At 47.0% G+C, this 27,741-nt stretch overlaps 2 protein-coding genes and 1 long non-coding RNA gene across 4 annotated transcripts; 2 read left to right on the top strand and 1 right to left on the bottom strand.

The window, feature by feature from the left end:
- Window positions 1-439: 439 nt before the first annotated feature.
- Window positions 440-17,507, bottom strand: zbtb41 (zinc finger and BTB domain containing 41). 2 transcript variants are annotated; one of them, XM_060059911.1, is made up of 11 exons: window positions 17,437-17,507; window positions 16,070-17,355; window positions 9,475-9,682; window positions 8,153-8,222; window positions 7,548-7,695; window positions 6,833-6,962; window positions 3,950-4,045; window positions 3,649-3,755; window positions 3,412-3,517; window positions 3,231-3,319; window positions 440-2,795 (listed from the first exon to the last, which is right to left on the bottom strand). In XM_060059911.1, the coding sequence occupies exons 2-11, from the start codon at window positions 17,295-17,297 to the stop codon at window positions 2,119-2,121; spliced, it is 2,859 nt and encodes a 952-aa protein (XP_059915894.1). In that variant the 5' UTR covers window positions 17,298-17,355; window positions 17,437-17,507; the 3' UTR covers window positions 440-2,118. The 2 variants fall into 2 exon arrangements, with proteins under 2 accessions (XP_059915894.1, XP_059915895.1); XM_060059912.1 differs by lacking the exon at window positions 17,437-17,507 and having other exon boundaries at window positions 16,070-17,396.
- Window positions 11,465-13,275, top strand: LOC132463631 (uncharacterized). The gene is made up of 3 exons (XR_009527082.1): window positions 11,465-11,602; window positions 12,136-12,213; window positions 12,363-13,275. It is a non-coding gene; the product is annotated as an uncharacterized LOC132463631 (long non-coding RNA).
- Window positions 17,508-20,278: 2,771 nt separating the features above from the next.
- Window positions 20,279-27,723, top strand: LOC132463683 (protein crumbs homolog 1-like). Its single transcript, XM_060059981.1, has 9 exons — window positions 20,279-20,472; window positions 21,339-22,015; window positions 22,166-22,688; window positions 23,697-24,271; window positions 24,752-24,911; window positions 25,338-26,004; window positions 26,125-26,166; window positions 26,287-26,409; window positions 26,506-27,723. The coding sequence occupies exons 1-9, from the start codon at window positions 20,415-20,417 to the stop codon at window positions 26,756-26,758; spliced, it is 3,078 nt and encodes a 1,025-aa protein (XP_059915964.1). The 5' UTR covers window positions 20,279-20,414; the 3' UTR covers window positions 26,759-27,723.
- The last annotated feature ends 18 nt before the right edge of the window (window positions 27,724-27,741 follow it).

The raw sequence follows: 27,741 nt of genomic DNA, 5'->3' as shown, positions 1-27,741 counted from the left end.
GGTTTCGTAGAAACCACCATCAGGATAGAAGTGCTTGTAGATTTAGATGTATGACATGAAGATGTCAAATGCTTTATTTTGCTTCAATATAACTCTATACACGGGTCTATATAGTAATAGAAAATTGAATCCATTCATTAAATTATAGACACATATACTTGACTGAACTTCTTGTCCCATGTAGTTTAATACTAGCATTTAGTTTAGTTCTGTAATTTGTCCCAATTGTTTCCAGCAATGTCCAAACCTAGATAAATATGTCTTCAGGGTAGCGTTTGGCTACATTGGGTTAGGAGAAATGGGCCCTTTAATCACCGACTTCAGGGAAAAGTCTGCCCATGTCTCCACCTTTGTCAGGCTATACATTGAAAGGGTTTTAAATTATAGCAATAATACGGTTATTAATGATAAATTACATTTCCAATAAATCTACATCTGCTGGTGATTTATAGATGTTCTTTATTTAGGTAGCAGATAGAGGTAACACTTTCCACAATAACTAATGCCACTCAATTACAATATTATCACTATAGATCACACTAATGAGGTATCTAGCTTAATCTGATCATTTTCATGGTTTAAGTTTACTTCCGGTTTACCCTCTCTGATTCCACTCACTTGTGGTCTTCAATTTGTAAGGATAATTCAAATCGATTTCTCGTTTTTGGTTAGGGTTAGTGCCTGACAACAAAAAAAATAGAGGCTGTTTTTCTAGTTTGATCTACTTGATATTCTTGAAGTTCATGGACATTGAAAAAAACATGGACAATGTATTATCATTCATCCACTTAAGGATTGTGCTGGGAATACGGATTATACTTTAGTACCCGGACCAGTAGGGACCTCTTATTTGAATGCTGCACGAAGGAGAAAAGGAACATTGAACATTGCCGAAATTTAAATATTCTTCTGCAGCGAATGTGATTGTGTTGTCGTCGAGCAGACATCCGGTCAACAATACTTTGACCTTTGTTGTTAATGTTTTGTAGTGCATTGATTTGACACGGTTAAAAGGCTTCCCTTTTCCTCCCCTTAAGTGATGGTTTCCAATCACTTAAAAAATAAAAATGCATACCCTTGAAACGTTATTGACCAATCAAAATTGACTACTCAACAATGATGTAAGGCGATGTTAGCTCATATGACGGTCAAAGTGTTCCTCCCTCCCAAGAGGCCAGTCAGTGAGCGTGGTTCGAGCCTGGGCCCCCCCCCAAGGCCGGACAGTGAGCGTGGTCCGAGCCGGGGCCCAAGAGGCTGGTCAGTGAGTGTGGTCCGAGCCGGGGCCCCAGAGGCCGGTCAGTGAGCGTGGTCTGAGCCGGGGCCCCCCCCGAGGCCGGTCAGTGAGCGTGGTCCGAGCCGGGGCCCCCCCGAGGCCGGTCAGTGAGCGTGGTCCGAGCCGGGGCCCCCCCGAGGCCGGTCAGTGAGCGTGGTCCGAGCCGGAGCCCCCCCCCGAGGCTGGTCAGTGAGCGTGGTCCAAGCCGGGCGCCGCCGGGTCCAGCCCCAGCAGCGTCACGAGGTAGGACTGCTCCCGGGGGTCCAGCATGTGGTGGGAGCGCACGGTGTGGAGCACGGCCGTGGGCTGCGGGGTAAGGGCGTACTTCTCCAGGAAGGCCTCGGCGGCCGCCTGGTAGGCAGCGGCCGGGGGCGAGCCCTGGGGGTGCATGGGGAGGACTTAAAAAAAAAAAATGCATACCCTTGAAACGTTATTGACCAATCAAAATTGACTACTCAACAATGATGTAAGGCGATGTTAGCTCATATGACGGTCAAAGTGTTCCTCCCTCCCAAGAGGCCAGTCAGTGAGCGTGGTTCGAGCCGGGGCCCCCCCCCAAGGCCGGACAGTGAGCGTGGTCCGAGCCGGGGCCCAAGAGGCTGGTCAGTGAGTGTGGTCCGAGCCGGGGCCCCAGAGGCCGGTCAGTGAGCGTGGTCCGAGCCGGGGCCCCCCCCGAGGCCGGTCAGTGAGCGTGGTCCGAGCCGGGGCCCCCCCCGAGGCCGGTCAGTGAGCGTGGTCCGAGCCGGGGCCCCCCCGAGGCCGGTCAGTGAGCGTGGTCCGAGCCGGGGCCCCCCCGAGGCCGGTCAGTGAGCGTGGTCCGAGCCGGGGCCCCCCCCCGAGGCTGGTCAGTGAGCGTGGTCCAAGCCGGGCGCCGCCGGGTCCAGCCCCAGCAGCGTCCCGAGGTAGGACTGCTCCCGGGGGTCCAGCATGTGGTGGGAGCGCACGGTGTGGAGCACGGCCGTGGGCTGCGGGGTAAGGGCGTACTTCTCCAGGAAGGCCTCGGCGGCCGCCTGATAGGCAGCGGCCGGGGGCGAGCCCTGGGGGTGCATGGGGAGGACGCCGGGAGGCAGCGGGCCCTGGGGGTGCATGGGGAGGACGCCGGGGGATGGCTGGGGGGACAGGGGGCTCTGATGTCCGCCACTGCCCTCCAAGCCCCCTCTCTGCTGCACGGCAGAGTCGGCAGACATGGGGATGGGCGCCAGCGTCATCGGAGGACTGCCATTGACCGCGGCCGCGTGCCGTGGCGGTTCGCCGGACTCGGCCTGGTACCCCTTCTGCGCATCCCTGTACGGGGGGAGAGTGGCGGCGGCGGCGGCGGCCAACTTGTCGGCATCGAGGACCACCGTGTTGATGACGTGCACGTGGTCCACATGGTACTTGAGCTTGTCCTTCCTCTTAAAGGTGGCGCTGCAGTGGGGGCAGTTAAAGGGGCGTGCGTCGGAGTGGGTCACCATGTGCTTGGTCAGCGTCTTCTTGATGCGGAAGCTCTGGTGGCACTCGGAGCACCAGTAAGGCTTCTCACCTTAAGGACAGACGGAAAAGACAGGAGGACATGAACTCAACACTTACTGCACACCTTCTGTTAAAAAACACTTGCCAAGAAACAGAGTGGGTCGTGAAATACAGACTTTGTTATCTGCTAATACACAATCAAATATAAATATGAAGTAAAAAGGTTGGAGGACATGAAATGTAAAAATCTTTAACCCCCTGTACAACTTCGAAATGCATGTGAATAATGAAGAAACAAAGATCGATCTATAGATATAGATATAGATCGATAGATAGATCTCTGTAAAGTATGCATGTATATTTCAGATTATCTCTGAAACTTTAATTTTGGTGTGGGTTTACCATAAAGAGGGAGATATATTTATATGGAGATAAAGATAGATAGATATAAATATACATGTATACATATAAACATAATAAGAATAGAAAGCACAAGCACTCTCACCAGAGTGTGTCCTGAAGTGCATTTCAAGGCTGGACTTCCCTTTGAATTCTTTCTTGCAAACCTCACACTCGTGCATCGCAGTTTTATACCTGAAAGAAAAGCATCAGAATATCTGACCAACTCACACAGCAAGAAATCTTTTTCTCTGAAATAAATATGAAGAAATGAAGGGTTAACAAACTTCTGCCACACTTTCTCTCCCAGATGCACGGTTTTGTAGTGGACCGTCAGATGGTCGGGCCTTCTGAAACACTTCCCACATTGCTCACACTGGTGCGCTTTCTCCCCTGGGATGGAACAAAGTTACACACCGAATTATTGTCAATTTACTCATCAGATATAGTCCTATCAGTGCTCAGTTTTGGTAAACAGAAAACGGGATCAGTGCTCAGAGTGACACATTGGAAGGCAACGTTACCAGAGTGAGTTTTCTGGTGTTTGGTCAGGTGGTCGTGGCGAATGAATGTCTTCCCGCATTCCTCACACTCGTAGCGCTTGTCATCGTGGTGCATTCTGAGGTGGAGCCTGAGAAGGGAGATCGTTAGACTTTGGAGCATGGCGTCTGGGGAGCTCCCTCCCTCTCCCACACTACAAACTAACCTGTCTATGAAGACAGATCCCTGGCCAAAAATACACACACTTTAGAGTGCCTGAGAGGGTGAACCGCAAATAAATTCCTGCCCCAGTGTCTGACTGTCTGTCTGTCGGTGTATGTGTACCTGTACGAGCTGCCGTGGCGGAAGCTCTGGCCACAGATGCTGCAGAGGTGGGGTCTCTCCCCGCTGTGGATCCTCAGGTGCTCCTTCAGGGTGGTCCTAACAGACCAGTTCAAGCGCATTACAACCAGTAGAACCCAGCTAATTACAACCAATGGACCAGTCCATTACAACCAGTAGACCAGTTTATACAACCAGTAGACCACAGCTCAATACAACCAGTAGAACACAGTCCATTGCAACCAGTAGACCAGTCCATTACAAGAAGTAGACCACTGTCCATACAGTAGACCAGTCCATTACAACCAGTAGACCAGTCTATTACAACCAGTAGACCAGTCCATTACAACCAGTAGACCAGTCCATTACAACCAGTAGACCAGTCCATTACAACCAGTAGACCAGTCCATTACAACCAGTAGACCAGTCAATTACAACCAGTAGACCAGTCCATTACAACCAGTAGACCAGTCCATTACAACCAGTAGACCAGTCCATTACAACCAGTAGACCAGTCAATTATAACCAGTAGACCACTGTCCATTACAACCAGTAGACCACTGTCCATTACAACCAGTAGACCAGTCCATTACAACCAGTAGACAGGGACAGGGGGCTCTGATGTCCGCCACTGCCCTCCAAGCCCCCTCTCTGCTGCACGGCAGAGTCGGCAGACATGGGGATGGGCGCCAGCGTCATCGGAGGACTGCCATTGACCGCGGCCGCGTGCCGTGGCGTCTACTGGTCCATTACAACCAGTAGACCAGTCCATTACAACCAGTAGACCACAGTCAACGAGCGGCTTTGTTGTTAAGCAGTGTTTCCACTGCCCCTTCGGAGGGACATGGTGCGTTCTACCGCAGGAACCAGGAGGACGACATTTGATCCCCAATAGCATCCCTGCTCTTGGGGGGGTAGGACTTTTTAAAAGATTCAGGAACCTTGGGGGTGTGGCTTGCAGCACTGAACACCTCTGATTGGTTGATTACCCAAGCATTTGATTTAAATCAGTCTAACATCTTCAGCAGCAATTGGTCTGTTTATCGTTCACTTCGACATGCAGTAAGTCACACCGTCCTCTAATGGCGTTAAACCGTTCCCTACCTCGCGTTAAGACTCTACCAGTTTAAGCGCTCCATGCTTTGCCGTATCGCGCCCGAGATGGAGCATCTCAGAGGTCGGGCCAAAGTGAGCCCTCGCCTCCAAGCGGGCTGCGGTGACGTCAGCCTGGTCACTGTTCGGAGCCAAAAATTGTCCATCAAATCGTAGGAATAAAGACTTATAAAGAACAATAATCTGTTTTTTTATGTGTATGAGACGCAACGCTATGAACGGAGAGTACGGCTAGAGATCTCAAAAGCTTGATTCTTGATTATTTGTTCATTTACTTAATTATATAGGACTGATTAAAAGGGTAATAAAGGTTAAGTGTTTTGGTCTGTAGACAGACTGGGTGGTTAACTTTGTTTCCCTGGTAACACCTGAGGGTTTGACTAATACCTGGAACAATCATTACCCTCCCGTAAGGTTCTTATGCAACGGTACGCTGTTCACTCCTCCAGTAAATACGACGGACCTTAGCTATGACTTGGCAACGGGAGGTATTCTAGTCCGCTCAGCTATGCGCCAGAGAACTAACGTTATGCATTGTACATATTTATAATTAGAAATTCGTCCCAGCCTTTATACCAGAGATACTCGAGGGTTCTATGGCATAGAACCGCATTGTCTGATTACAGTTTAATTCAATTTTCACAATTTACCAGCTCTCGTTTTGAAGACCGAATCACTGCGCCATTCATTTCAATGGGAATCGCGAAGGTCTATATACTTTCAACATAAAGTGTACATATTTATAATTTGAAATTGGTCCCAGCCTTCATACCAAAGATACTATAGGGTCTAGCATATAACCGCGTTTTCTGATTACAGTTTAATGCATTTTTCACAATTTACCAGCTCTCGTTTTGAGGGCTGAACAGACAATTTGAATGGAACTACTTGTGTCCGTATATCAGGGGTTAATGCACGCCCTGCAGCCAATCAGAATCGAGTATTCCCCCAGACCATGGTATAAATATAAGCGCACCGTGGTGAAGCGAGTCTGATGATATTCTTTGCAAAATAAGTTGCTTTGTGAAACAGGATAGATTTCTTTCAGAGTACTCTTGGTGTTAAAACCTGACATTGGACAATATTACACACTAATAGATAATTACGAACAACCATTCGATACACTATTTAACATTTGATACAAATCAAACTCCATAGTAATTTTATCCTCTCAATACATACATACGGGGCATACGCTGATATTAACTGGCTTTGCAGGTTCTGGGTTGAACGCGTCTTTTCAATCCCTCGACTCTTATCAAAAGGTTTTGCATATTCGCATCTACCGACAGTGGACGAGATTTTGTGGGTCCAATTTCCTTCTCAGTATTTTGTGCTTCTTCATGTCCTTTATGCGTAAGGTGTCTGATGTCAAAGGACATGCGCAGGTGTCAAGGGGCTGATAAACCTTTAGTTATTTTGACTGGAGTTTTTGGCACTAAAAGTTTGGGGTAATTTTGCAGTAGATGCGGCTTTAGTTGGGTGGAGAGAGCTCCTGGAATCTTTGGGGAAAGGAAACCATGACAACTCAATCAGAATTCATTCTAAATGCTCGGGGGGAATGGTTGAAATGGTTTCCCCACAACAAGTTGTTATTATCGTGGTAAAGCACCAAATTTGCGGCTTTGAATGTGCGTGACATTTTAAAGTAGAAGTAGAATAGAAGGTCTAATAACCTCATATCCAAATCAAGCATTATCATAGTATTGCAAATAAAGAAGAGATTAGACGGGGAGGTTATGTGTTTAGGGCCAAGGATATGATGAAACTTACCGCTCCCTCACAGATTTCCCGCAAACGGGGCAGGTCCATTTCCGTTTGCCCCCATGGGTACACTCGATGTGCCTCTTTCTGTTGCCCGTGTCGTTGAACTGTCGGCCGCAGATCCCACAGGGAAATGGACCTGCAGACAAGTGTCAGTTTGTCTTTACGGGACATCTGGGACAGACTGTTCTAGTCCTAGTCAGTGTGTCTTTATGGGCTTCTTGTACAGAGTGTCAGTGTCTTTAGGGGAGATTGAGTATAGGGCAGAGAGCGTTTGTGTGTCTTTACGGGACATTACTTCTAGGACAGATTAGACTTCTTAAGGCCTAAAAGCAAACAATAGTTGTAGAAAAAGTCACCTATTTAATGAATGCATACAGCAGGCTCCTCTCTAGCAGAGTTAGCCCCGGACACAGATCACGGAGTCTGTTAACACCGTTTCACCTCCTCTTTGTACGGCTATTTGAGAGATATTCACATGAAAGGCAGCTCTCGAAAGAATCAACAGCTCTTGAAATATTGATTATTGGCATCAGTCCACTATTTTGAATTCACTTAAATTACGATGAACGATTTCACTTTTTACGGGATTATTATTACGTATTTATTTTTTAGCAATCAGTTTACAGGGCATATTCTGTCCTCTAGTCTAGTGGTCAGAATTCCTGTACTTCTGAATGATTTTATCGACAATATTGTTTCAATAATAATGTCCACTTCTCACCCAAATGAAACTTTTCCTGGTGCTTCAGTCGGGCGAACCTGGACTTAAAGTGTTGGTCACAGAAGGTGCATTTGAAGGGCCGGTCCTGGCTGTGTAGGATCATGTGTTCTTCAAGGTGAGGCCTGCGTGTGAAGGTCTTCAGACACACCTGGTGGTCCGGAAACAAGCAGTCAGTCTACAGTCCAAAACACAATCGCATCCCACTAAAGACCCTGGTGGAAAGAAAGTGAGGTGAGTAGTATTAAAGCAGGGGTACCCCACTGTTTCCAGTGTTATTAAAGCAGGGATACCCCAGTGTTTCCCACTCTGACCCGGGAGCTGCTTTGGCCCAGGATCCACAAATATATTTTATAGTGAAATAATGGGTGGTTCATATATAATACCATAATAAAATACATTGTTTACATTTCTCTGTGTATATTATTTTGTGCATCATCAATACAGATTTTCCCCTTTTCAGGATTCAAACTGGTCAAATATGAATAGTCAAATGAAACAGACACGGCATTAATGCATATGCATAGATAGAAAATATAGATATTGAAAACCGATATGGATGACAGATCTAAAGTAAAGCTGGGACGGTTGAACAGCTTAACTCCTACCGCACATTTCCAGCCGTCACTCTTCTTGGTGCGCATGGCAAGAAACTCCTGCATCTGGTCGGGGTGAAATCTGGCAACACAAGAGGGACAGAGTGGGTCTAGGCCATGGTTTCTCAACCGGGGCGGTACCGCCCCCTGGGGGGCGTTCGCACAACCTAGGGGGGCGCTGGGAACATGATTAAATTTTTTGGGGGGGATTTTAAACTTTCATTGTTTTTATTTTTTTTGGGGGGGAAAAATAGGCTACCTGAAAAAAATTGCCTATTTTCATTTATTGGATTCTAACTTCTCTACCGTCTCAGCTACTTTTTACTATCTATGCGCAGTGGAACAGTGATTATACAGCGCGGTTCGGTCCTGCACACGCCCGGACTCCCGTTACATCAGCTATCGTCATGATCTCTATAGTAACGCTGATAAACAAAACCCAAGTTTGCGGGTTACCAGTTCAATAACCAACACAACACAATCAAACATGGCCGATAGCAAGAAAAAAATATCACATTTTGTTTCATAGCCCGTTTTCTTCCTTCCTCTTGCTGTTGTTCAGTTCCAGCTGCTCTGAGCATAGTCACCATGAAAAGACTGTTGCATTTCGAATGCAAAATATATAGGCCTAATTAGGCCTCTGCGCGCAATCTGTTTTCGCGGTGTCCGCGTTGCCCGGGCCGCGGTGCCCGTGGTTCCCTGGCCATTCATTCATTCGTTCACGGGGCACCACTTGTTACCCTGATCCCGCCACAAGGGGATCAGGGTAAGGTCAGGGGGGCGTTTGCTGAAAAAAGGTTGAGAACCACTGGTCTAGTCTGTCTGGACCAGGTGACTACCAGTCAGACCATTCTGAGTACACCCAATGTATGACAAAAATGTCAAAACATAAATAATAGAAGAAAATTATCTATAAATTCAGAAATGCTTATCTTTGTTTCTTTCTCATTTTCTACATCTTAAGTAAAGTAAACTGGTCCCGGCAAACTCCATGACTATTGTAACAGATCAACTGGTCCACAGCAGACTGCAGGAGGGGGTCTATTGTAACAGATCAACTGGTCCACAGCAGACTGCAGGAGGGGGTATATTGTAACAGATCAACTGGTCCACAGCAGACTGCAGGAGGGGGTCTATTGTAACAGATCAACTGGTCCACAGCAGACTGCAGGAGGGGGTCTATTGTAACAGATCAACTGGTCCACAGCAGACTGCAGGAGGGGGTCTATTGTAACAGATCAACGGGTCCACAGCAGACTGCAGGAGGGGATCTATTGTAACAGATCAACTGGTCCACAGCCGACTGCAGGATGGTGTGAGGTGTGAGGTCTCACCTCCTGACGTGCTTGGTGAGCGTCTTGCGGCTGGCGTGCAGCTTGCTGCAGAAAGGACACTTGTGATCCTTCTTCTGGAGCTGCGAGTCGCCCGCGTGCTTCTTCTTGTGCACCGTCAGGTTGGAGTTTGTGGAGTAGCGCTGGAGACAGACGTCGCACTGGAAGGGCTTCTCGCCCGTGTGCACCCTGGTGTGACTCTCGTACTTCCCTTGGAACGACGCATACACATAATGAACAACACTGAATACATTATCACAATATGAACAATACTGATAATTACTATGATAATAACTGGATATAAATAATATTAATAACTAAAAAAGGCATTTCCTGCAGAAAATGCGGTGAGTGATGTAGTGCAAAGAGAGGTTGAAAATATTTTTTAATAAAGCCACATAGATTAAGACATAAAGAAACGTTAAATGGCTTAAATCAAGCGAAGGGATTTGAACAAGTTCAAAAGTCTAAATGGAGTAAACAATGTAAACATGCACACCATTTAGAAAATGTAAATGGTTGGAAACAAATAAAGTGACCGCTGAATGAAAAGCGCAGAGCATTGCTAAAAATGCAGAAATGCAAAATGAATTGAACTGAAGAATCTGAAACGTCAAATGTATTAAAGGTTGGGTATGGGATTTGCGAAATGCCAGCAGATTTTGAAAACACACAACTCAAATGGTCCTACCCCCTCTCCTTCAACGCTGACTCTAGAAGCTGTGTTTGAAATCGTTCCCTATACACTCGTTCCCTATTCCCTATATAGTGTACATGATTTAGTGCACTATATAGGGAATAGGGAACGAGAATTCGGACACTACGCTGAACATTTCTAAACGTCATTTGCGTCAGTAAATGCGCCGGGTATTTGTGTGACGCAGACAGATGCGCCCACATCATGTAAACATACCAGGCACTCACGAGGAAAGCTGGAGGTTGTATTGATGTTGAATGTTACATTTCCTTGTTCAAGTATTTTTTTTATTAATTTTGAATGTTAAATATTCTATGTTAAATCCCAAATAAATTGTTGACATTTCTAAACGAAAGCCGGAGACTCCATCATTAAATGTATTCGTTTTCGCGGTTATTCAGCTTCTTCTTCTCCTCCGGAAAAACACGACCGCATTGCATTGTGGTATACGGGAGTAACATGTAGGGAACATCGTATGTACCCTATTTTAAGTCCACTATATAGTGCCCTATATAGTGGACCACTGAGAATTCGAACACCCTACAAAATGGCGTGCACCCTATTTAGTGCACTACATCCATGATAGGGAACGATTTCGAACACAGCTGACTCCACCCATTCCAAGTACATGGACGCGCAATCATGCACGAGCGAACACAGATGCGCGAGAGCGAGTCATTTGCTAGTTAGCTAGCTCCAGTAGCTACCGCAGGATAACAACAAACAGAAGCTTGCTCTGGGTCACGAGGTTTGAGTACGTGCACGAAGGGGTCGCGCGCGGGGGAGGGGGAGTGCAGTACGACCGTTTGATTGACGTACTTACTGTCCAATGCAACTCGGTGGCAATGGAAATCATTGGCTGGAGTTTTTCGAGCCCTGCCCGTTCCACAGATGATTGACTTGTTTAATTTTCATGTCAGTACTTCTAACTCAGTGGCTGTAAGTGGGTTATGATAAGGATTTCAAGTAGCCTAATTTTGCAAAAATGGCAAAAAAAGCGAATTCTATACCCAACCTTTAACCTAGACTGTGTGTGTGTGTGTGTGTGTGTGTGTGTGTGTGTGTGTGTGTGTGTGTGTGTGTGTGTGTGTGTGTGTGTGTGTGTGTGTGTGTGTGTGTGTGTGTGTGTGTGTGCGTGCGTGCGTGCGTGCGTGCGTGCGTTTAAGAGAATAGCGAGCCGGTGCGTGAAGTAGCTCAATGGAGTGGGGGAAAAACCGCCCAATCTGGCAACACTGCTGAACGTCATCACGCTCCAGCGTCAACGTAAATCAATAGGCTCTGTCAGAGCTATAGAGAGAGAGAGTTGCGACACTTCCATTGGACTCCGTTGTAGCGCCTACTTCCGGGGTATGGAGCCTCGAATAGTTCCAAACAACCATTTTACGGCGGAGGAGACCGTTCATTTCCATTGCTGGCCGCCGAGTAACTTCTGAGGTAAATTGATTAAATAGCTACCTCTTTTGAATTGTCAACTGTCTATATTGTATCAGAGGCCCTTTATGATGCATATACTGATCTTTATTTGTAAATGCACAGCGTAATTATATATATATTTATCTTGGTAGACGACCGATTGCTGGCTAGTTTGTTAGCTCGATTTCACCATCTGTGAAGGTATCTCTGGGGGTAAATTTGTTAAATAGCTACCTCTTTTGAATTGTCAACTGTCTATATTGTATCAGGACCTTTATGATGCATATATTGATATTTATTTGTGTATGCACAGCGTAATTATATATATTTTTATCTTGGTAGACGACCGATTGCCTGCTAGTTTGTTAGCTCGACTGCACAATGTGATGGTATCTACACCAACAATTACAAAGTTCAGTACTAGTGAATCTAACTTTTATTTAGTTAGTTATTTATGTTGGATTACTAGGATAATTTAGGTTGATTTAAGGACGGGTTTTATGATGCGATAGCTAGTAGAAATAACAGTGTTTGTTTAATTATATCCTGGAAAGGGTGATGTTCAGCACATGAAGCCCTACAGATGCCGCCGATTCAACAATGCTGATTATGATGGGCGGTCAATTTAACCTGTGTGGCTTTTTCGTTTTAACTTCTTGTTGACTGAATTGTTTCTCTTTCTTAGTGCCAAATTGATTATCTTTCTTAGTGCCAAATTGATTCTTTTTTGTTTTGCAATAGCCCTCTCTGCTCTCCTTCTCATTAATTTTTCCTTTTCTAGTTGCCTTATTAGGTCCTCCACAGTCGCCCCATCAGTCCCTGGCAGTCTGGTCCCTGGAGCAGCTGGCCCTGGCAAAAGTTATTCCTTCACTGTTGACCCCTGACTGACTGGCCCTCGGCACACAAATCCCTGGATCACCTGCCCCTGGATCACCTGCCCCTGGATCACCTGCCCCTGGATCACCTGCCCCTGGATCACCTGCCCCTGGATCACCTGCCCCTGGCAATGTAACCTCTTGATTGCTCTCTCCGTCTCCTGTGATGTCCTTTTCAACGCTCTTGAAATCCACCTCAATTTCTCCCTCAATCTCTGTAATAATTACAAGGTAATGTTGCTGTTATATGTATTTTGCCTTTGCATTTGCAACTACTGTCATCTCCAATGTAATAAAATGAATTAAAGCAAAACATTTCTGTAATGTGAATTAAATCACCTGCCACAATCAGAAACCAATACAATTTATAAATGGATCTACCGGCAATTGTTAATTGGGTAGAAATGTGTCGATTATCTACATTGTGTGCAAATCCTCAGAGAATCCCTGCCTTCTGGTTGTTTTTTAAACTGAATGTACAAATATGAATTATGTAATCTCATTAGGAGTGTAGTCTATCCTTGAATTACATGAAATGGGGAATATTGTTAGCTGCATGGATCATACCGAAGTTTAATTTGGTGCAATGTGTGGTCCGTTGCACTTGGTTCCGGAGGCACCCTCACAGAAGGGGGTTTCCTCCTCTTCGGTTTAGGGCGATGGATGAAAACTGTTGGGCCTGCATCGGGCCTCAACTTCAACATCCTATCTACTTTTGTGGCTTTGAATCGGTCATTTTCAAAGTGTACCTGTAGGTAGGCTTGTAAGATCAGTTTCCATTGCACTTCAAATATCATTGGAAAGTCATAATTCTCTACACTTAGAATTATTATGCCCTTTGAAATGCTAGCAAGTGATCTGAACATTACGTTACATCGTTTTTGACTGTTGCTGACTGTCAATACGTTTTGACGGCTGACCATTGCCATCCATTTCTCCCTGCGCTCTTGGTCCTTGGGGAAGCCGTACATGTGATAACCCTTCTCGGACCGATTGGGGCATCCAAATGCTGCACAGCCAACCATGGTATGACCATTTATCTATAAAATGTTAGTTGTAACCAATGAACCATGAACGTGTGTGTGCGTGCGTGCGTGCGTGCGCGCGTGCGTGCGTGCGTTTAAGAGAATAGCGAGCCGGTGCGTGAAGTAGCTCAATGGAGTGGGGGAAAAACCGCCCAATCTGGCAACACTGCTGAACGTCATCACGCTCCAGCGTCAACGTAAATCAATTAGACCAAGTTGACCAACTGATCATACTGCCGTGCCGGTATGAAACTAAAACTGTGATTCTGAATAAAGTTTAAACAGTGGCGGGCCGTGACTTTTACCATGAGGCCTTCAATGGAAACATCCTGAAGTGAACCGCTTTTCAAATGACTTAATAATGACGTCAGGGTTATTGCCATGTTGATGTAACCACCCAATATAACCCTGACAACTGAACGGGCTTTAAGAATTACCGGGTATGTTGTTTTTTTTAAGCCAAAACAACCACAACAAAACGCACGTAGCCTACCATAGTCATGAACTGAAAATACCGTAATATTCGTCAGATTCTACAATTTCCGACTGTCCGTGAATACAGCCAAACATCTTCCGTCATTTAGTTAAAACGCTGTAAAGTACGTGCTTCTTGCCTAGAACCTGTGCTTGATTTAGAGGTATTTTGCAATAAATTCATACACATTCAATGCTACTAAACAAGAACCAATTCAAAACAATCACGTGTTAGGCTACGTTAACGAACACAGGTTTTTTTTTTTTAAACCAAAATAATATTAATATAGGCTTTATAAATCAACCAAAGTGCGATTTCGTTGTGGAGCTGTTTCCCTTCTTACTTGCTCATTGAGTTGAAATCCACTCGGGTGTCTCCGAACGTCTGCAACAAGACTGTTGTTGCATGCAAGTGGGCCGCCGTACTCAATGCCGACTTTGTAAGACAACTCAGGTTGGAAAACCCACCGTGGCTCTAAACACCACATCGATCCGTTGCAAATAGCAAGCATTCCCAGCAATACCGATTACAATGACAACTTGACGCTGTCAGCCAACTATACCTCTCGTAGTTGCTGGATTGAAAGTGTCGCACAAATCCTTTGCCCGGCCGGATGGGTCAGAGCGGCTGTTGGTCGTCCCTGTTTCACAATTTCTAGCTTTTCAGAGAAATTCCTTCTCGAAAAAGACTTTTTCAACAAGTCGGCCGCTATAACCAGTCCTTCTCCTCAGTCATCCATTAATATTAAAGTGAATCTAATCTAAAAAATATATCTAACCTAATGATCTATAATATTATTTCGCTGCTAACTAGTTGTAATTTCTTTTGTTTTCCTCCAGATGGCGCCAAACAACAAGGCCAGCTAGAAGGCCGAGACGTGTAAAAGGATACGCCCAACTCGGCATACTCGAAATCTGATTGGTTGAAGAACATGTCAATCAACAACATAGTCCCCATTAGCGTCAACAGCGAGGGGATTCACTCAGGATTCTGAAGGCCTCGGCTAGATTATTTTTTACCCGGAACAGCGCAGGGAAATAATCTGTTTGGATTAGGGCTCTCATATATATGATCGCGCTGGAGGCATCGCAACTGAAGGAAAAACAAATAAATACGTATTTAGACTTTTGTGAACAAACTTATTAAAATAGATGGAATGAATGAAAAAAAAAAAAAAGTATTGTTCTGAAAGTGTCTAGGCCAGCGGAGAAGGCTTTGCTGGCCTCTGAGTTTAAATTATATCGAAATTGCGTTTGGATATTATTGAAGATAGAAGTGTTTTGATTTGTTCAATGGTTTGAATGATGGTAAACGGTTGAAATTTGACCGAGTTACGATGTCTCCAGTAATTTAAGTGTCAGAATGGGCAGAAGGCTTCAATGGGACCAACTGTAGAATATGACGGTTTGAAACTAAAACTGTGATTCTGAAGAAAGTTTAAATGATATCGAAATTCCGTTTGGATATTATTGAAGATACAAGTGTGTAGATTTGTTAAATGGTTTGAACGAAGATAAACGGTTGAAAATTGATTTGATTGATTAGTTACGTCTTAAACAGTTTGAAGTACCAGAGGACGCTCTGCCGTCCTCCCATTGACTCCCATGTTAAAAAAAAAAAGATAATATTTTAATATCTTAAAAAGTATAAAATATTTAAAACATCTGAAAAGAAGCGCGCGATTCCAAGCTATTCTGAATATTTTAAAATTTGAATGGAGTCTCTAGGTGAAAAATTGAGGAAGGAGATAGGTCCCAAAGTTTGTAGAGAATAAGAAAGAAAGACGAAAAGAAAGAAAGAAAGAAAGAAAGAAAGAAAGAAAGAAAGAAAGAAAGAAAGAAAGAAAGAAAGAAAGAAAGAATACAACTTATGAAGAACAAAAGTTGAGCGCTGCATGCAGCACTCATCTAATAATAAAATAATGATAAGAATAGTAATAGTGATCAATCAATAATCCAATCACTTCATAGACCCTTTCCACAGCGCTGCCAACATAGGACATTCACTCATAACCCTGGTAATGGGTCTGCTCTGGTTTGGAGCCTTCACTGAAACACCAATATGAAGGGAGACCAGAGGACGGTCTTCTATGAGACCCCCCTGCTGAGCTCACCTGCACGGTCAAAGGTCTTCTCACATTTGGGGCACTTGAGGATCTTCTTGTTGGCCTGGTGGATGAGGATGGGGGCCAGACCCTCAGGGTACACCGGAGCCTGGGGGACATTCTTCACGGCCGGGGCCCCTGGGGGCCCGGAGAGGCCCAGCTTAGCGTCGGCTTCTGAAGAACTCTGCTGCCATTTTGCACGCTTCAGCGAGCCTTCACCTCCGACCCCTGCCTCGCTCCCCTCCCTCATCCTCACTCCCTCCTCCTCATTGTCCGTCTGAAACTGCAACGTCTCGCTCAAGTCCAATTTAGGGTTAGGCTTTTTCATGAGTGTGTCTCCTTCCCTTTTTTCTTCTTCCTCCTCCTCCTCGTCTTCCTCATCCTCGTCCTCCTCTTTTGCTGACGAGGTGGGGGGCTTCTCTTTGGGCTTAGCCAGGGGGTACACCGTGAGCAAATCCCTCTTGTACTTGGCGGGGGTCTTCCGGCTGCGAGCTGACCTCCGGGCCCCGGTAGCCGTCTCAGCCGGCCCCGTGGTGGGCCCGGGCCGCTCCTGGGCCGGCTCCCCGCGGCGTTGGAGCCCGTGACTCCGGACCATGTGGTTCTGCAGGGACTTCATGCTGCACAGCCTGCGGCCACACATGGAGCATGCAGTGCTGGTTGGTGGATCCTCACGGACCATCCCCTCTGGACGCCCGGTGGTCCCAGTAGTCCCCACCTCCTGGTCCCTCTCCGTCTGGGACCGGCAAACGTCCCCTACCTCCACACACAGCAGCTTTAGCACCTCCATCATGTCCAGGAAGCGAGCCGCCTTCATGAGAGCTGGGACCTCCGCCTCGGCCACCACACACTCAGAGGTGTAGAGGAAGCCCAGGAGGTGTCTGAACACAGACTCGTCCACGTGGTCCAGGGTGACCCGCCCCGTGGAGGGGTTCTTGGACAGCTCTGCGTGGAAGTAGCTGCTGCCCTGGGCCAGCACCACTTTGTGGGCTTTATAGATGTTACCGCCCACAGCCACAGACACGTCACAGAACCGCTCCCTGTTCCGGTCCTCGTTCAGGAACCTGAGGAGGCTGAGGCTGTGATGGGACATAGACAGGTGTCTTGGTTTTGCCACAGCTGGTTCTGAGACTCTGTGTGGTTCTGTAGCAGCCACAGAGACCGCCTCGGTGGTCTTTGGGCGGTATGTGATGGTGCCGGCACATTTTGACTGCTGGGGTTGGTTGGACTTCCTCTTCATTTCGTTGTCTGACAATAAACTATCACGGAAAAGGACCCCTATCCACCACCTTAATGACCTTCAGGACCCCTATCCACCACCTTAAGGGGCCCTATCCACCTTAGTACCACTATCCACCACCTTAAAGACCCCTAATCACCTTAAGGACCCCTAACCGCCACCTTAAAGACCCCTAATCGCCACCTTAAAGACCCCTAATCACCTTAAGGACCCCGATCCTATCCTATCCGCTGTTTACCGTCGTCGTCGTCGTCGTCGTCGTCCCCACCCCCTTTAAAGGCGAATGTTGACAAACGACAGATGCGCCCCTTTGTAAAATACCACACACGTTATTCACTGTTTACCGTGCGGATCCGTGACTCGTCCTCAAGGTTTAGGGTGGTGATAAAGTTTGCATATAGATAGTATTTCCTGGGTGGTTGTTGTTCCTATTCTTCAAGTGCAAGAGAAATGTCGGAAGAGCAGCGCTTCATCTGCCGTTCTCCTTGTTGGCTGTTTCTGCTGTTTTAAGCGTCGACTCGTTTCAAACAATACAATCTAGGAATACTATGTTTAATGTAACTTTGAAGTCGCTTATTTACTTGATTATAGATGTGGTCAGAGAAATGCAAATCCGTAAATAGCAGAATTGTGATTAAGAAGAGCCAGACGAATGTGCTACCTCCAATATTGAAATCGCTATGGTGGCTGCAGGGTACAATGGAATGTAGTCCTGATGGCCTGGGTAATGTAGTCCCAATGGTTAATGTAGTCTTCATGGGTAATGTAGTCCCAAACAATAAATAACTCTAATGAAAGATAAGAAAACTGTAAAGGAAACAGTGACAAATCAAAAAGGGACGTTCATTTAGATATAACATTTAGATTTAGATATTAAATATGGATTTAGATTATGGATCTAGATTTAGATTAAGGATTAATATTTATATATAGCGATTTCGATTCATATGATTTAGCTACAAATTAAGCATTCAATTACATTTTAGATTTAGATATAAGATTTCAATTTTGATTTAAGGAACAAGTGAAGCAAATTTTTCAGCAGCAAACGTTAACTAATGGCCCCATACGCCTAACACAGAGGAAACATTACCATACGGCCTGCGCTACACATGTTCATTTGGTTTACAAATGTATTTGAGAAATAAATAGGAATTTAGAAAAATCGAACGTGTCTTTCTTTGTGGCTTTTATTGGGTGAGTGCTGCATGCAGCGCTCAACTATATCTTCATACGTTTTATTCTTTCTTTCTTTCTTTCTTTCTTTCTTTCTTTCTTTCTTTCTTTCTTTCTTTCTTTCTTTCTTTCTTTCTTTCTTTCTCTCTCTCTCTCTCTCTCTCTCTCTCTCTCTCTCTCTCTCTCTCTCTCTCTCTCTCTCTCTCTCTCTCTCTCTCTCTCTCTCTCTTCTTTCTTTCTTTCTTTCTTTCTTTCTTTCTTTCTTTCTTTCTTTCTTTCTTTCTTATTCTCTACAAACTTTGGGACCTATCTCCTTCCTCAAATTTTCACCTAGGGACTACTGAATATCCAACAGCTTGGAATCGCGCGCTTCTTTTCAGATTTTTTAAATATTTTATGCTTTTTAAGATATTCTACTATTAAAGGCACCCAGTGCAACTTTATGTAAACATTCAATGAAAAATAAACATTCAATTTCTAGTCTTTTTTACACGTAGTAAGTTTCAATAACTCCATACCATTACATATCGACATTCAAGGAGCAAAGATGAGACGTCGTTGTGTGGTGAGAACTGATAGAAAATCGTAAACAACAACAATCGCCGGTGGGGAGAAGCCATTTTTCCATTGACTGGAAGCCTGCTTTATTTATTGTAGGTTACAAAAAATAAAGAAAATGGCGGCATTGTTGTTATCGATTTTCTATCAGTTCTCACCACACAACGACGTCTCATCTTTGCTGCTTGAATGTCGGTATGTAATTAATGGTATGGAGTTATTGAAACTTACTACGTGTAAAAAAGACTAGAAATTTAATGTTTATTTTTAAGCTAAGCCTCGAAAGTTGCACTGGGTGCCTTTAAAACTAATATCATTTTTTTCACATGGGAGTCAATGACTCCCTAGTCCCTACCATCTAACAAATCTAACAAATCTACACACATTTAACAAATCTACACATCTTCAATAATATCTAAACGGAATTTCGATTCATTTAAACTTTCTTCAGAATCACAGTTTTAGTTTTATACAGGCTTCGTTTTCAGTTGGTCTCACTGATTTACGTTGACGCTGGAGCGTGAGGACGTTCAGTATTGTTGCCAGATTGAGCAGGTTTGCCCGCCAGATTGGGCTGTTTTTCCCGCTCTATTGGGCTACTTTTAATCACGCACCGGCTCGCTATTCTCTCTAGCACACGCACACGCGCGCACACACACACACACACACACACACACACACACACACACACACACACACACACACACGCACGCACGCACGCACGCACACACGCACGCACGCACACACGCACTCACACACGCACACACGCACACACCTGCAGTGCAGGGCAATACATTTGACCTTTCAGATTATTCAGTTCAATTCATTTTACATTTCTGCATTTTTTTAGCAATGCTTTGCATTTTTCAATCATCTGTCACTTTATTTGTTTCCAACCATTAACCTTTTCTTAAATGGTGTGCATGTTTACATTGGTTACTCCATTTAGAATTTTGAACTTTTGTTCAAATCCCTTCACTTGATTTAAGCCATTTAACGTTTCTTTATGCCTTAATCTTTGTGGCTTTATTAAAAAAATATTTTCAACCTCACTTTGCACTACAGCACTGCCCGTATTTTCTGCAGGAAATGCAATTTCTAGTTTTATTTTGTCCTTGTCACGTCAGACTGTGGCATGTAGATAAATGTAACTTCGCTCTTCTTTAAGCCTTTAATCATCACTTCGTATTTTCTCATGTCGAAAATTGATCTTACGTAAGACAACGTGGGAAAAGTTTCTCGAATAAGCCTCGGGAAGACCTCCTTTGCTAAGTGTCTTAGCATAATCCTGATGCATCAGTCCGGTGAAGTCCGAGCAGCAGTCACCACCTGCAGCCCGGTCCCGGGTTAGAGATGGAGCGTTACAGCTGAACAGATCCAGTCATGACCACAACGATGAGATACAGTGCGGGTGTCGGCGCGTTTTGGTTGATTTACGCTGGTAGGCCTTTTACCTTGAACAAATCCAAAAATATATATTAGCTACCTTGGTTATTTTTAATGTTTTTCTTCTAACGTGTCTTACAATTGAGCCCAATCGTTATTTATAGTCGATTGAGTCTCATCATTTTCTGGTGTGTTGTAGGCTATTAATAACATTTTACTAGGTAACATGTTACAAGGTAGCTATTTCAAAAAGTATTTGAATGAATGCACAATATTGCAATTGGTAAATATCTCTAAAAAATATTATGAACTAATGCAAGCAAATCAGTCTGACGTTTCTTTTCAGATTATACAATTCCCCCTATTGCATAACTACTGTTTAATTTGGAGATAACATAGTTATCAATCTTACAATTCATAATATTTTTTGTGTAATTATCTACAGACATTCTCCTCACAATGATTTCAAGGGTTGAATAAATATATTTCATTTCAAGAAAAAGTATAAAGAAAGCTGGTTGCACGCTAGACTTTAACCAAATTAAAACCGTGCTTATAATCCTGTAGTTGTATTAGTTTATGGTAAGTTATTGTGTATGGCTCTTGATTCTTATTTTCTCATGTTACACTAAATATTGGTTGAGTATCTGTAATTGATAGCCCACATATTTATATTGTTTATTTATGTTTTGAGTTAGGGGCAGGCAAAGTAAGAATCAATATCTTCCTCCTCTTCTTTGATTATTTAATTGGTTGTGTTTTGATGTTGAATAACTTTTTCTTCGAAAAAATATTTGAGTTGCACATTACCATGAGCATAACAAATGAAAATAATGAAATGTTTGCAACTCGTAATGAAAGTATTTCTGACTGTTTCTTTAATAACTCATTTTCTTTAAACCCTTGTGCTCCCCTCGTAAGGCCTTCTCTGTGAGGAGGATGTTGGTGTGTGTGAGCAGCAGCCCTGCCAAAATGGTGGCGTCTGCCAGCGACAAAGCAGTGGCTTCAGATGCCTTTGCTCCCAGAGCAGCCAAACCGGCCGGCTGTACGGCGGCGAGACCTGCGCAGACGCGCTCTCCGGCTGCGACGACCACCGCTGCGAGAATGGAGGAATATGCTGGCCCCTGCTGGTCCAGGACCAGCACACATACTGGTGTGGCTGCCTGGCGGGCTTCTCCGGGACCCGCTGCCAGACCCCTACCGCCTTCTCCTTCCAGGGGAGTGGAGGCTTCCTGCGAGTAGAGACCCCGGTCCGAGGGGCCCCACTGCGGCTGGCCTTCAGCTTCAGGACACGGGGACTCGCCGGCACCCTCCTGCAGCGCAGAGTGGACCACCTGCTGCTCACCGTGGAGCTGCTCAGTGGCCAGCTGCGCATCAGCGGCCGCAGAGGTCAAGGGTTAAACACCACGCTGGTCCAGGAGCTCCAGGGGAACGTTTCAGATGGTGAGTGGCACGCGGTGGAGGCCTCTCTGAGCGCAGGGGGCAGCTGGATCCGACTGCTCTGTGCAGGGGGTTGTTGTGATGGTGAGGGTGGTTTTGATGAGAGTGGTGGTGGTGGTGGTGGAGGTGGTGGTGCTGGTGGTGTTGGTGGTGGTGGTGGTGCTGGTGGTGGTGGTGGAGGTGGTGGTGGTGGTGGTGGTGGTGGTGGTGGTGGTGGTGGTGGTGGTGGTGGTGGTGGTGGTGGTGGTGAGGATAGCGGTGGTGGTGGTGGTGAGGATGGTGGTGGTGGTGGTGGTGGTGGTGGTGAGGATGGTGTTGCTGGTGGTAGTGAGGATGGTGATGCTGTAGGTGGTGGTGTCGTTGGAGGTTGTGATGGTGGTGGTGGTGGTGGTGATATTCTAAGTGGTGATTGTGGGGACGTAGTTGGAGGTGGTGGTGATGGAGGTGGTTTGGATGGGGGTGGGAGTGGTGGTGGGGGAGCTGCAGACCACCGGCTGCGGGGGCAAGGCCCTGGTTTGCCTGGTGGTCTTGGCCCAGCGTGCCAGATCCTCTTCTTGGGGGCCCCGGGTCTGACCCCGGGCGTTGGGGAGGAGGCCCAGGCAGCGTTCCGGGGCTGCTTCCGGGACGTGGTGGTGGACTCCGAGCTGGTGCTGCCCAGGGGTCCGGGGCCGGAGGCTGAAGTGACCCAGGTGAACGTCACCATGGGATGCAGTGATGAGGACCTGTGTGGGGGGGCCCCATGCGGGGGCCGGGGCCGCTGTGTGGCCGAGGGGTGGAGGGACTACAGGTGTGTGTGCCACAGACCCTACCAGGGGGCGGACTGCCAAAGGGGTGAGTACGAGGCCATGGTAGACATATTTGTAAGGCGTGAATAAATACATTAAGTTGATGCTTTTTATTTGGTTGACTGTGAAATATGAAGCATGGGGCCTTAATCACCATGGACCATCTTTGTTCAAGCTAACGCTAGCTGGGTGGGGAAATGCAGAAGATGGACACTAGGTGAGGAAGGTCAATGGCTCTGATCCTGTCCAGCTCGGTACAGCAGTATAACACTACCAGAAAGGGGGTTCGATTCCCAATAGGGGCCACTCATGCTGAAAAAGTATTGCTTGTCCGATGTGTAAAAGTATCCATCAGACGTCAGATATACCGTAGTCATCGTTTTAATGACATGTTTAATCCTAGCTATCTTTGGAGGTTGGACTCAGTATAATGATCTCCTTGGCCACTCTGAGGTCCACAGTCAGACACGTCAGAAACAGCTTCATTGATCCCTGAGTTCAGAGCGGCTTAAGGATCCGTTGGAAATAGAATGGCCAGCTCAGCCAGGGAGGTGTGCAGGAGGGGTTCATCCACCCCGCCCGACGGGGGGATTACCCAGTCATAGTAACCGATTTAACGGATACCTTTACTGCTAATCAGTGTCTTAATAATAATAATAATAATAATAATACATTTAATTTAGAGGCGCCTTTCAAGACACCCAAGGTCACCTTACAGAGCATATAGTCATCATTCAAAACTATGTAAAACAGACTAGGAATAAAAGGAAAACAGAGGTTAAACATGAAGAATAATAATAATTAATAACACTCAAAGACGCCTAAAGTGAAGGGGGGACCTCACTAACCACCACCAATATGTAGCACCCACTTGGGTGATGCACGGCAGCCAATCGGTGCCAGAACGCTCACAACGCGTAACCCTCACAACCCTTGTGCGCTTAACCACAAGGGTTAAGCGCACAACGTAACAATGTGCATGCGCACGCAACACACACGCAAAAACACACACTGATGTAACGATAGTGAATGTGTTTCAACCGATTGTGCACAGAGTACGTCCCGGCCCGGTTTGGAGCGGGCTCCCTGGAGAGTTACAGTGTGTTCTCTCTGGTGGACCCCCCCTCCACCCTGGCATCAGACCAGCAGCCCCCCACCCTGGTCGTGTCCATGTTTGTGCACACCGAGCTCCCCAGCGGCCTGCTGCTGGTCCTGGCCAACAGCAGCAGCCAGTACCTCCGGGTGTGGCTGGAGGAGGGCAGGGTCAAAGTTCAACTAAACGACCATGAGAGTGTGAGGGGCGAGGCCGCTTCCGCAGACGGCCGCTTCCGCCTGCTGACCGTCGAAGTCTGGGACCACGTGGCCGTCCTGACCCAGGAAGGCCACACCCAGGCCTCCGTCAGCATCCGGTCGGTCCAACCTCGCCCTGGGGACAAGGTGTTTATCGGGGGCCTACCGGACCCCCGGGCCGCGGCCGTGTTTGGGGGCTACTTCAGGGGCTGCGTCCAGGACCTGAGGATCAACGGCCGGCCGCTCCAGGTGTTTCCCCTCCCTGGCTCGGTGCCTGCTGAGTCCCACCGCCTGGAGCAGAGCGTCCACGTGATCCCAGGCTGTGGCAGCGACTGCGCCGTGAGTCCATGAGGGGGATACTTCCTGTTCACCAAGCGGCCGTCTTGGTTCCAACCGCTAGCTGGTTGGGAGCTGAACGAGGTTCCCCACCAGCTAGCATCAGAAACAAGCAGGGGGACAAACTGAGGAAAACGAAGAGTAGCTGTAGGTTTCAGAACACAGGAGCAGGGTTTTATTTATATATTATAAATTCATTTCTGTATAATTGGTGGTATTTTTATATATCACAAGCGGTGCTCTATAAGTGTTCTCTCTTACCGTGGCAACGGGCAAATCATGCAGAACCTGACCAGCGTCTGCGGAACAGGCAGACGGCGGACAAGGTGTTCCAGGCCCCGCTCACCTGCTCACCTACCCAGCGTCTCCCTGCGCCGCTCCCCCCTTCACGGCGGAGCTCGGTGTATGTGTGTCTAACCAGCAGTGGGTCAATGCTTCATTCATCCGTTCTTGGTTGTTTCCTATTCTCTCCATGTGACCAAGGGGGCGCCGTGTCTGAACGGGGGGGTGTGTGACCCCCGGGGGGAGGACTGCAGCTGCCCGCCCGGCGCGGCAGGGAGGCGCTGTGAAGAGGTGAGATGGTGTGAGTTGTCCCCCTGCCCCTCCTCGGCCGTCTGCGCGTCGCTCCCACACGGCTTCCAGTGTGAGTCTGCATCCCACTCTGACCCCAACCCTTCCTCACTGTTTCTACCTCAGCGTCTCTAAACAACAACGACAAAGCAACAACAGCACAAGGGTGGTGATGAAGGGGTGGTGAGAAGGGATGAGATGAGGTAAACGAAGTCTCAGGGGGAATAGGAACATCCATCCCAGTAGGGAAATTCAGCAATATAAATATTGGAATACCTTAGTTTACCCTGAATGCCTCTAAATGCCTCGGGCTGGTTCTGTTTAGATGTGTTTTCGAGTGAAGGCAGTGCGTCTGTGCGTTTGTATGTGTGTGTGTGTGTTTGTGTGTTTGTGCATGTGCAAAGACATCCCACCTTTTAGATACAAATCTCAGATACAAATGTCTCCTAACATGACTGAAGACAAATCCCCCCAGTGACAGATTATGTTCCTTCCGCAGGCCTGTCCAACGTGACGCTACGAGCTGGAGCTTTCGGTGGCAATGTTCTCTGTTACCGTGGCAACGGGCACATCACGCGGCCCTTGACAAGCCTGCTCCTCCGCCTGCGCACAAGACAGACGGACGCCACCGTGCTCCAGGCACGCCGGGGCTCCACCCCCCTACTCACCGTCTCCCTGCGGGGCTCGCACCTCGCCATGGAGCTGCGGGCAGACGGGGAGGTCGCCGCCGTGTCCGTGCAGAGCGGCGGCCCTGTGGCAGACGGCCGCTGGCACACTGTGGAGCTCCGCATGGAGACGCCTGCCGCCGAGAGGTCGCGGTGGGTGGTGGAGGACGATGGACGGAGGGCAGAGGCGCGGCTGTCAGATGCCGTGGGGGGCAGTTTGGACTTCCTGCGGGAAGGAGTGGACATCCTGCTGGGCGCTGGAAACTCTGGGGAAGGGCTGGACGGGTGCCTAGGCCCCCTGGAGATCGGGGGGATCCCCCTGCCCTTCCACAGAGATGAGGAGCTGAGTCTACCCCGACCCCAGAAGGAGCAGTTCCTGCTGTGGAAGGTGGAGGCGGACACGTGCTGGGACCACCGCTGCGGCCCCGGGGCCACCTGCCTCAGGGGGGTAGAGGGCTATGGCTGCCTGTGCCCCCGCAACATGACCGGGCCGTACTGCTCGTGAGTCCCCCTTCTGTTGGTCCATGTCCAGAGAGAGGGCGACACACAGCCGAACAAAGAAACAGGCTGAACCCGCCCGCGGTACCAGTTCACTAACGTATCACAACCCATTCTCCACAGGGAGAAACTCCCTGTGATCCCGTGGTACGTGGAGATAAAACCGTAAGTGTTTCTCTCTTACTTGTTGTTTAAGTCTGCTTCATTCAAGTGATATCAGTGGGGACAAATAACAAATAACAGAATATTGTGATAGCAGAAACAACTCTTGTGTTGTGTTTGTAGACGTCCTGAGCTGCCGGTGGTTGAGTGCAAGGGGCGCGGGTGGAACTACAGCTGTTTCCACGGGGGCTCGTGTTCAGGAGGGGCCCTGATCTGTCACTGTGCTGCTGGCTTCACAGGACACTGGTATGCCATGCCACGTGTGTAGTCATAACTTCTACATACTGACACAGCAAACGTTTTCAATGGCATCTCTCTCTCTTCACATTCTCGCTCTCCGAGGTGTGAGACGGATGTGGACGAGTGTGCGTCGGACCCCTGCATGCACGGGGGGCTGTGCCTGGACCAGCAGGCCGGCTGGGAGTGTGTGTGCGATCAGAACTACTGGGGCCTCCACTGCCAGATGGATGCCAGTGACTTCCACCTCTACCTCTTCCTTGCTCTGTGGCAGAACTTCCTGCAGCTCTTGTCTTACCAAATGTGGCACCTGGATGAAGTCCCAGAGATAGAGTGGGCCAACCAAGTTGAGGATTAGGGTGCCCCCTTCCCCCTTTGACAGTGCACAATCCAAGCGGATTTATGATCAAAGTCTGCATACATTAAGGACTTTTCGAAAACAAGGTTCCAAGCATAAGTTCAGCAATAACTTAAATAATGGATGGGCTAATGGACCAGCATAGATACATACAACTAGACCGACAGCCGTCATGGGTCGGGTGAGGGTTCCTACGGCGCCGGGGTAGCCCACAGAGGTCATAGGTTACCTGCACTTTCCACAAATGTATCTTCTATACAAATATACCTCCTTCGTAATTCTTGCTCACGTATTAATTAATTGTTTGGCATACTTAAGACTGATGTAGGACACATCTTCTTTACGTTCTAAAGAACACCAGAGGTCACTATATCGGAGGATCACCTAAAGTGGCTCTTCCATGCAGACGTATCATGTATAGACAAAGGTCAATAATGGTCAGGTGGCAGCATCAGGTTACTAACACACTTGGAAACCACTATGGACCTTTTTGATAGATAATGTCACTATTTCGGTAGCACATAAACACTTTTGATTCCCAAATCCAGATTTCTTTGGACAGGACTTACAGAAGCAACAAGCCGCGTCTCAAAGCACAATCGAAGCGGGAAGATGATTTTTTAGAAACAATGGAAGAATCTTCTATACTATTGTAGTGAAATGGTCACACTGTGTGGAATAAAGAGTCATCCGAACTTATAATAACTAGGGTCATATATTTGGGTAATAACGCTACAATAACATACAATCATCCAACAACCATCATATAACAAATCATATAAACAGCAATACAATGATCTGAGGCCTAAATGAGAGTTCCCCCTGCGTCTCTCCAAGAGCTCCGCAAGGAGGAGTCCCCAAATGGGAAATCACCCTGCATCCCTCCAAGAGGTCGGCTAGCTGATGTCGGATGAATTTGCCCTTAATTGCCCCCTGGGGATAAATAAAGTTTCCTTGAACCTAAAGCCTGGACTTCTTATATT

This window comes from Gadus macrocephalus, chromosome 8, assembly GCF_031168955.1.
Source record: "Gadus macrocephalus chromosome 8, ASM3116895v1".
In the NCBI taxonomy this organism is placed as follows: domain Eukaryota; kingdom Metazoa; phylum Chordata; class Actinopteri; order Gadiformes; family Gadidae; genus Gadus; species Gadus macrocephalus.
This window is presented reverse-complemented; position numbering and strand designations above follow the sequence as displayed.

Coding starts and splice junctions, on each gene's coding strand:
- zbtb41 (XM_060059911.1), bottom strand. CDS start 17,297: ATGAAGAGGAAGTCCAACCAACCCCAGCAGTCAAAATGTGCCGGCACC. Junction 8,223..9,474: donor CTCACCAAGCACGTCAGGAG/GTGAGACCTCAC, acceptor TTGTGTTGCCAG/ATTTCACCCCGACCAGATGC. Junction 3,518..3,648: donor ACACCAGAAAACTCACTCTG/GTAACGTTGCCT, acceptor GTTCCATCCCAG/GGGAGAAAGCGCACCAGTGT.
- LOC132463683 (XM_060059981.1), top strand. CDS start 20,415: ATGACCACAACGATGAGATACAGTGCGGGTGTCGGCGCGTTTTGGTTG. Junction 20,473..21,338: donor GTTTTGGTTGATTTACGCTG/GTAGGCCTTTTA, acceptor TCCCCTCGTAAG/GCCTTCTCTGTGAGGAGGAT. Junction 22,016..22,165: donor GTGGTGTTGGTGGTGGTGGT/GGTGCTGGTGGT, acceptor GGTGGTGGTGAG/GATGGTGTTGCTGGTGGTAG.